The sequence below is a fragment of the Salminus brasiliensis genome, chromosome 11 (assembly GCF_030463535.1).
Source record: "Salminus brasiliensis chromosome 11, fSalBra1.hap2, whole genome shotgun sequence".
In the NCBI taxonomy this organism is placed as follows: domain Eukaryota; kingdom Metazoa; phylum Chordata; class Actinopteri; order Characiformes; family Bryconidae; genus Salminus; species Salminus brasiliensis.
Window position 1 is genome coordinate 1,676,470 of NC_132888.1, and position 10,000 is coordinate 1,686,469.

Below are 10,000 nucleotides of genomic sequence, written 5' to 3' on the forward strand. Positions count from 1 at the left end.
TGCATAAAGCTGTGTATATTTATTTATGTAGGCCAACACACATTTTTAAATGGTAAGTTACAGCAAAATTCAGTCCGACATGCTAATGTTGCTAACAGCTAGACGAATAGGAATAGCCACCAATTGCTATGGTGCAAATCTCATCATGCTAATTGGTACCTATTAAGTTCCATTCACTATTAGCCACGTTAGCGGCATTTACATGTTTACCTGTTTGTTTTTATTTGGGAGCTAATTCAGACTGGTTCGGTCCTCACTGCTGACCGATTACCTGCAGTCCAGCCTTACCGTACATGCTCAGTTTTGCTGGACAGAGGGCGGTTCTGGAACGGAGGGTGTGTGTGTGTGGGGGGGGGGGGGTTACTGGCTGTGTAAAACTCTGTAACTCCGTAAACTGAAAAAGTAAAGTTCTGGTTTTGGTGAAATGAGTCGGAGTGATCTCACAGCGCAGGCCGGCCGCTCAGCCTTCCCCCCTCAGCCCACTCTTTCTAATGAAGCAGCACTGGATTCTTCAGAAAGGGAGGGGGGGGGGGCTTTTTCCAGCTCAGCAGACAATGCCCACCTTGTGTTATGAATAGGAGATAATGTGGTCAGTGTTGGGTTGGAACGTCTGTAGTTTTGAAGCTCGGTGATAAAGGTCAGCTTTCTTTTTCCTCAACAAATTAAACTCAAAGGCAAGACTGAGTCGTTCCTCTACTACTGCGGGTTCTAACCCCACATCATCACCACCACCACCACCACTACTGAACCTCCACTGACTCTCTGAAACTCTCACATCACATCAGAGCTGAGGAAAGAACAACGTGCAAAAGTTTGTGTACCCCGGCTCAATCTCCAGTCCCGTACAGAGACACACTTCTGCTCATTCTAACAAACACCTGCTGTTTATTTACTCAATTCAACAACTGGAAAAACAAACACGTACAAAATTACTGCATCATTAATATTTGATTCATTTCCAATCTGTTAATTTCAGTAAATAACTAGAAATTGTGTTTAAAATGTGCAGAAAAAAATACAAAGTTTCCTGCATAAGATTTGTTTATTAATTTTCACATCAAAACACAGTCATTAAAACATGCACACTGTATATCTGTATTTTTTATATTTGTAATTTAATACACTATTAGTGTTTATTTATTAAATGTAATATATTGGGACATTGGTTCATGGCACTTTATTTTTTATATTAATTTCCAATTATTATATTTTTTTCAAAAATTCAGAATAATCCCATATTTATGAGGATTTACATGCATCTTTTTAAAATATGACATTTATATTGTAATTTATTTACACTTTAAAAAAATGTTTCCTTTTGCAACATTACCATATTTTAGAAAAATAGAAAATAACAATTACAGGTATCACTTTGTGTTCGTTTTACTTCAAATATGTATATAAATATTATAAATATTACAAGTATGTAATATATAAAGTATTGATGTTCTGAGTGTAAACAAGAGAACAACTCCTCTACAGGAAACTTAAAAACTGGCTAAAATTATTCACTACAAATATTATTTAAAAAGCCAATTCCTATTTATGTGTTAAATTGAACAGCTTGTTATTTTGTAGCAAATTAAACATAACATATTTAATGTGTCATTACTTTTGCATAAACTGAATTTAATGTTTTTCTGTTAAATTTAGCACACAATAACAAACAGGTTTTATGTATTTGAATTTTCAACAATATGTAATTAGACATGGTGTGCCCAAACCTTTGCATAAGACTGTATCATTTTATTAAATTCATAAACTTTTCTATTGTTTTATTTGATCTGAAATGATGTTAATAAAGTAATATGTAAATGAATTACACATTTAAACCTGTTATACATTAATAATATTTACAACATTAACTTATTCAAGATGGAAAATGATGATTTATTAAACTGAAAACACACGTCTGTATTGATCTGTGTATAAGTGAAATGCTTCATTAGAAAGAGGGGGCTGAGTTTTACTCTGAATTATCATTCTGAATGATCTCCCAACCGAAAACACACGGGGAAACATGTGAACGGCGCTGATGTTGCTAACAGTGACTTGCTTCATAGCAACAGTTTGTACACCCCGTTCAAATGACTCATACTGTGTGTAGATCTTTTAGAGTTTTGAAAATGTTATTATTATTACTTGTTTATTTTATTGTTGTTAGTTATTATTGTGGTAACTTATTATTATTCTAACTGTTATTATTTAAAACTATTTATTTGGAATATCTGTCTATCTATCTATCTATCTATCTGTCTGTCTGTCTGTCTGTCTGACTATGTATCTGTCTGTCTATCTATCTATCTGTCTGTCTGTCTGTCTGTCTGACTATGTATCTGTCTGTCTATCTATCTATCTGTCTATCTGTCTGTCTGTCTGACTGTATCTGTCTATCTATCTATCTGTCTGTCTGTCTGACTATGTATCTGTCTGTCTATCTATCTATCTGTCTATCTATCTATCTGTCTATCTCTCTGTCTGTCTGACTATGTATCTGTCTGTCTATCTATCTATCTGTCTGTCTGTCTGTCTATCTGCCTGTCTGTCTGTCTGTCTGTCTGTCTTTCTTTCTATCTATCTATCTATCTGTCTGTCTATCTATCTATCTATCTATCTATCTATCGCTCTGTCCCTGTGTCTGTCTCTGTCTGTCTGTCTGTCTGTCTGTCTCTGTCTGTCTAAAAGTGTGGAAGCAAGCATGGTTTTGTTTTGGTTGAGGATCAGAGTTGGTGCTGTTGGTGCAGACGTGTGCCGTGTGTGTGTGTGTGTGTGTGTGTGTGTGTGTGTGTGTGTGTGTGTGCAGGCTGCAGGCGGCTGTGTGGAGCAGCTGACTGGTGTGATTGTTCAGCTTTAGAGGTGGGAGTGAATTATCCAAGCTGAGACTAGTTTAGAGTCTTCTGTACCCGGAGGCTGTGCTCAGGGCAGTAAGGTGGGACTCACCTGTCCGCCCTTAAAGCTCCACCTGTTGGGGGGCTTTGTTTGTGTAACAATAGCAGGTGTGGGGTAGATTTCAGCACACCTGCTGCTGCAGGCGGTGTCAGGTGACCCAGCTCAGCCACGGCGGCTCCAGGCAGGGAGGAAGTGATTTTAGCCTTCAGCAAAAAGCAAAGCTAATTTCACTGCATGGCTGAGTCTCACAGCCCGAGCTAAAGCTACAGCCAGGCTGCAGTACAGCCCCCAACTTACACTGCATGGACAAAAGTATTGGGACACCTGCTTATTCAGGGTTTCTCCTGCTTCTGTTGGAGTAACTGTCTCTACTGTCCAGAGAAGAAGACTTTCTACTAGATTTTGGAGGAGGAGCATTGCTGTGAGGATTTGATTGCATTCAGCTACAAGAGTGTTAGTGAAGAACAGCTTGAGTTGTTATTTTGGTTGGGTTAGGTGGAGTGCCAGTGCAGTGTGTGTTCCGGTGGTTTGGAATGGGTGCGGCTGTCGTTTTGACCTGCTTTCATGTTTTCTGTGGTTCTGCAGATTCGTTACTCTCGGTTTTGCTTACTTTGACTTTGCTGTTGTTGGGTTTTTTTTGCAGATGCAGCAGATGGTAAACTCGGACTCGCGGTACAGCAGCCATCCGCAGATCGATCCTCTCAGATCCAGGATCCAATCAGGCATGGCTCCTCAGGGTCAGCTGACCACCATCAACCAGTCACAGCTCAGCTCTCAGCTGGGTGTGAGTGGAAACGGCACACACGGATCTCCGTCTCCTCCGGAGAGTAAATCAGCCACGCCTTCACCATCCAGCTCAGTGCATGAAGATGATGCTGAAGATGCTCTGAAGGTCTGAAGTTGTTTACAAGTTGTATTATCATTTTTAAAAAGTACACTACCAGTCAAAAGTTTTAGAACACTCCCATTCTTTCCAGACTGCTCTCATAATGACTTGAGAAAGACTCTTACCACAGAAAATCAGTGGAGCGCTCTCCTTTAGAGAAGCTCCAGACAAAGCCCATTAGAAGACTCCTGGAAACTGGAGAAAGCTGAAGAGGTCCGGTACAGGAAGAGTTCTGACCCACTCAAACCCACAACAGCATCAGCAGACCGGTTTCTGAGAGTCAACAGCAGCTTGTGTGATTTGTGGCTCACATGACCGCACCTTGTAGCTCAGCATCTCAACACTGGAGCAGGTTTGACTGCAGGTGAAGGGGCAGCACTGCCAGTGGACCACTGAACAAAACTGGGGGTATTCTAAAACTTTTGACCCTGTAGTGTGCTCATAAAGGTGCCGATAAACCTGACAGTCAAAAATATTTTAATACAAACAAAAATATTATTCATAGGAAAGCCGGATCACACATTTTGTACATGTTATTAACAGTATTAACGTTAGCCCCAGCTTAGCGTTAGACCCCAGAACCCCTCAGTACTCACTTTTTGGTCAAAAGAGCATCATTCTGTGCTTTTAACCCTTTAAAGCCAAAATAATTATATTTCATGATTATTTTTTTATTTTAATATTTTAATGATCATTAAATATTGAATTATCTTACATTTTTATCAATAATATGTATAATATTATAAACAAAGATAATAAATAATATTATACATAACTAAATAAATGTCTCACATATATTTATTTAAAAGTAAATAAATACTAGCAATACCATATAATAAATTAAATTAATAATACACATTAATAAATTATACACATTTTTAAAAATCTGATGCATTTTTCTGCCCCCTGGTGAATTATCTAGGCACTGCACGCACCAGAAAAATACATACAGATTTTTTTAGTTTGAAATTACTCGAGTATAACTCAACTCAGACAACTCAGAGTATAGATACTAACAATATTGTGCTCTATATGTTTCAGTCTTTAAACCTGCTGTAAGCAACACATTTCACATATATCAAATATAATACACAATAAAAGTCACCAGTGTTATTTATTTATTTTTTAAATATTTGCTCAGATGGTCAAATAAACTTCAAACTCTTCAGATTAAAATAGCTAGTATTTTCTAGCAGTGCTTTGGTGGTTCAGGCTTTAAAGGGTTAACAGCACTCTGTGAAACTCATCACTCTGCTGAACAGGAAGCTGGTGTTAAAGCTAAATGTAAAAGTCTTATTGGCCAGCTTCCTTCCTGAAATGCTAGACCTGGTATCGACCACCTAATGATGGTGGTTGATGCGCCAGTGGTGTTGAGCAGTTTCCCCCAGCCAATACTGGTTCTCCAGAGCAGTGGGCCATTTCAGAACTCTCTGGAGAGTCCGTAAGCTTGGTGCAGTCAGCTCAGCTTCCCAGCGCAGGAGTCATCCTCACCCAAAGGAAGCCCAGGGCTGGTCATTAAAACGTCAGCAGCTGTAAATGCCTGCGTCGCCTCTCGCTTATACAGGGCTGCTGTTTATGCATTTATGACACACAGCCAAACAGCCTAGATACCATGTATCTAATGCACCTGTCATTTACACTGTACACTAACTGGCCACTTTATCAGAAACCCCTGTCTTGTACCTCCTACTTGGAGGTGCAAATGGAGACTAGTAACAAGAAGCACAAGGTAGGTGTTTCTAATAAAGTGGCCAAAGAAGAAGGACACAGTAGGTAGGTGTTTCTAATAAAATGGCCAGTCATATTAATATAGGGTAGGTGTTTCTGCTGAAGTGGGCGGTTTTGGTTTGTTGTTCTTTGCTATTTTAAGCTTCTGTGTTTTTATTTTTCCAGAGCGGAGCAGAGAAGAGAGCTGCTTCAGACATGGCCAAAAAACCCAAAACCCCCAAGAAGAAGAAGAAGAAAGACCCGAACGAGCCACAGAAGCCCGTCTCAGCCTACGCCCTGTTCTTCAGAGACACGCAGGCAGCGATTAAAGGCCAAAACCCCAACGCCACGTTCGGAGAGGTGTCGAAAATAGTGGCCTCAATGTGGGACGGACTGGGAGAGGAACAGAAACAGGTACTTGCTGCCAGTTTGGCGACACCTTCTTTATTTTCAGTTCAGTCAGTAAATCAGTCAGTAAATCAGTCAGTAAATCAGTCAGTCTTTATTTGGAATAAGAAGTTAATATAGGGTGACCCTCATTTACAGTGTAGCTCAGCATTTACAATGAACAGTGAAAGAAAAAAAAAAAACAATAAAATTTTCTTTAGTATTTTTTTTAATAACATTCTTTTAAAAATATATATAAAAATAAAATGGAATCACTTTTTACAAAAAACATAAACAACTAAAAACACGAATAAGAAAACAATCAAGACACGATGAAAATAGTATAAAATAAAGAAATTCAAATTTTATTAGCGAACAAATTAAATATAAAAATATAGTAAAAAAGAAATAAAAAATGTAATTACCAAAAATAATAATATATATATATATATATATATATATATATATATATATATATATATATATATATATATATATATAATAAACAGTTGGAGATATAAATATAATAAAAATTATACATACAAAAAATTAAAATTAAATATAAATACCTAAAATTAAATAAAAAAATAATTAAAATTAAATTAAACTAAACATACTAAAGTAAGTATGATAATGATAATTATAAAACAATAAAAAGGAAAAATGGTAAAAGTAATAAAAGTGCAATATGAATTATAAGCAAATAAATATAAATATGAATAAAAATATATATAAATATAAATAAATAAAAAATTATAAACAAATAATAGTCAAAGGCAGTGACAGGAAGGTGATGACAAATTAAAAGTTTCCAATAATGGAGTGACATCAGCAGGCTTGATCAATTTTAATGGAGAAATTATATAAAACATCTGTGTCACATGATGTCCTCTCCTGTTTCCTCTGAGTGACATCACAGAGCTGAGCGTTGTAAGGACTGACCCAGGCAGAAGGGTGCTCTCAGATTCACCCAGAACAGAACTGATCTCACGGTTTTTCCCCATTTCTCTTTTTAACCCTTTGAGGTACGGGGGCCGTCCCCGTCCCTGTCCCTCGCGTCTGTTGTCCCCGGCCTCAGCAGTGATAACAGCACTGTTGAAACGGGTCTGCAGGAACACACATGTGGTCATATTGGTTTGTCTGCTTCTTCACGTGTGACACATTTCCTTCTGTTATGACAGCAAGAGAAGTCAGACCACACACACACACACACACACACACATCAGTACTGTCACACAAAAACCTTGTATCTCTATTTTTGTATTTCTTTTTTCTTCATAATATAAATCTGGCAGGAGTTCTTTATACTGTATCATCATAATCTGCTTCTTAATAAAAAAACATACCCTATATGTCCAAAAGTTTGTGGACATCCCTTCTAATGAATGCATTCTGATATTTTAAGCTGTACTCATTGCTGCCACAGATGTGCAAATGCACACACACACCCAGCTTGTCTAGTACCTGTTGAGAAGAAGTACCTCCAATAGAATAGGACTCTCTGGAGCAGATCAACATCATGACCCTATCGGCTCCATGCTGCCTAATGCCAGGCGTGGGCTAGAGGGGTATAAAGCCCCCCAGCATTGAGGAGCTGTGGAGCAGTGGAGGAGCTGTGTTCTCTGGAATGATGGTGGAGGAGCTCCATCCAGTACTTTTGGGATGAGTTGTGGATGATGAGGTGGGGGTGGTGATCATCTATCCAACCTACTGACCTCACTGACGCTGTTCTTGTCACTAAATAACGTAATCAAATCCTCACAGCAATGCTCCTCCTCCAAAATCTAGTAGAAAGTCTTCTTCTCTGGACAGTAGAGACAATTACTCCAACAGAAGCAGGATCAGCTCTTTTATTAACCTTGATTTGAGAAGAAACAATGAATAAACAGGTGTCTCAATACTTTTGTCCATATAGTGTGCATACGTTATTACTGTGGAAATGTGTGTTTTTCAATATAGCTTTACTTTAGTTCACAGAAACTGCTGAGAATCAGTGAAGAATTTATTTGCTCTGCTGGTAATGTTGGTGTTGGTGGTGGCTGCTTTAAACAGCCTGACCTTTGGAGCTTTTAGATGAACGTTTGCAAGAAAGAAGATTACTCCCATCCCTCTTCTGCTCCGCCTTTCCAGAATGACCTTTCTTTCTGTACAATTTAGTTTTCTAGTTATATTTTTACTCAGTGAATCACTCTGCTGGTGGAACAGGGAGAACCGGAGCTCAATTTGAGATGTTTACCTGATGAGGGAACATAATGTCTGTGCTTTCAGTAAGTTTCTCCGGGTGGAGGACAGTAACCATGCCGATATACTGATGGGCAAATAATTACACATATGGGACGGCTAAAAGGGGAAATATGGAGGGTCCATAAACTCAGATGGCTGAAGCTCCAGTGCACTCACTTAACCAGCGCTCAGCCTCCAACAACAGCTCCACTTTTGCGCTCGTAAACGGAGATCCATTAGGGTTTCAGAGAAAAAAATAAAAGGGGCTGGGCTCTCACTCTGCTTCTGTCTGACTGCAGGTGTACAAGAAGAAGACGGAAACCGCCAAGAAGGAGTATCTGAAACAGCTGGGCAGCGTACAGGGCCAGCCTCGTCTCCCAGGTACCAGCTGTGGTTCTGCGGGGGGTTTTGGGGGGATTCTGTACGGGCCGTTGGGTGTTTCTATTATAATAATTTAATTTAGATGGTTTCACATTACGAAGTAAATGGGCTAACTATAGCAACTGCCATGGTAAGCACCTAGCAACACCATAGCAACCACTAAGCAACATTATGGTAATTGCTAAATAGTATAGCAATATCCCTTGCCATATTGTAGCACGTTATCTAGCGTCCACTTAGCAACAGAATAGCAACCACCTGGGATATCATAGCAACCACTTAGCAGCAATATAAGATCCACCTACGATACCAGAGCACCTACTCAGTCCCTTTATAGGAACCACTTGGGATACCATAGCAAACACCATAGCAACCACTAAGCAACATCATGGCAATTGCCATAAATAGTATAGCAATATCCTTGCCATATTGTAGAACTCGTCTAGCCTCCACTTAGCAAAAGCATAGCAACCACCTGAGATATCATAGCGACCACTTAGCAGCACCATAGGATCCACCTAGGATACCATAGCAACCACTCAGTTTTTCTTTATAGCAACCACTTGTGATACCATAGCAACACCATAGAGATCACTAAGCAACACCATGGCAACCACTAAGCAACATCATGGCAATTGCCATAAATAGTATAGCAATATCCTTGCCATATTGTAGCACTCATCTAGCATCTACTTAGCAACAGCATAGCAACACCTGGAATACCATAGCAACCACTCAGCAACTTCATAGCAACCACTTGGGATAACATAGCAACACCCTAGCGACCACCTAGGATACCATTGCAACCACCTAGTTCCTAGTACTCTCCCCAAACCATGTGAACATGTTTAGTAATTCATGTGGTTTATGATACTGGATGACAGCTGTATACAAATATGCTAATGCTAACTGTTCATCATGCTAATGAAAGATGAAAGCTACTGGAAATTGAGTTAGCATTATTCTTTAATGCTAACTTCTGTTGTCATTAGCCATATTAGCATCTCTATTTTTCATGTTAGCGCTGATTGACCAAGTCGTCCTCTAATTCTGTTCAGAGCTACAGTGACCCCGGTGATGTGAAGGTGTCCCAGGCCTCGCAGATGTTGGGCCCGAAGCCCCCTGTGTTTCCTGGAGCTGGCCAGTCCCACCCAGGCCTCTACATGGGCCCCTACCACCAGCAACCTGGTCTGAACCACCACCTGCCCCCCAGCCTGGCGCGAGGGTGCCCCCCTCGGACCAGCGCTCCCATGCCAGGCTCTGTTGGCATGAGTGGCATGGCGACAACCCCCCCACCCCTGCAGATCAGCCCCCCGTTACACCAGCACCTCGGCCTGCACCAGCAGCAGCAGATCGGCAGCCACACACTGCAGCTGCACTCACCTTCTATGGCACAGGTGAGGCTAACACACACACACACACACACATACACACACATACACACACATGCTCATCTTAAAGAGTAACCAGTAACCTTGTAAGTCGCTCTGGATAAATGCCGTAAATGTAAATGTAAATGTTGTGACA

At 39.9% G+C, this 10,000-nt stretch overlaps 2 protein-coding genes across 2 annotated transcripts in view; one reads left to right on the forward strand and one right to left on the reverse strand.

The window, feature by feature from the left end:
* gtf2b (general transcription factor IIB) overlaps positions 1 to 10,000 on the reverse strand; it is a 340,326-nt gene that overhangs the window by 130,165 nt on the left and 200,161 nt on the right. The gene's annotated exons all lie outside the window — the stretch shown is intronic.
* tox (thymocyte selection-associated high mobility group box) overlaps positions 1 to 10,000 on the forward strand; it is an 85,929-nt gene that overhangs the window by 67,219 nt on the left and 8,710 nt on the right. Inside the window, 5 exon segments of the mRNA XM_072690967.1 lie at positions 3,533 to 3,781; positions 5,669 to 5,896; positions 8,392 to 8,442; positions 8,444 to 8,473; positions 9,532 to 9,870. Of these exon segments, the coding sequence (XP_072547068.1) occupies positions 3,533 to 3,781; positions 5,669 to 5,896; positions 8,392 to 8,442; positions 8,444 to 8,473; positions 9,532 to 9,870 (897 nt within the window).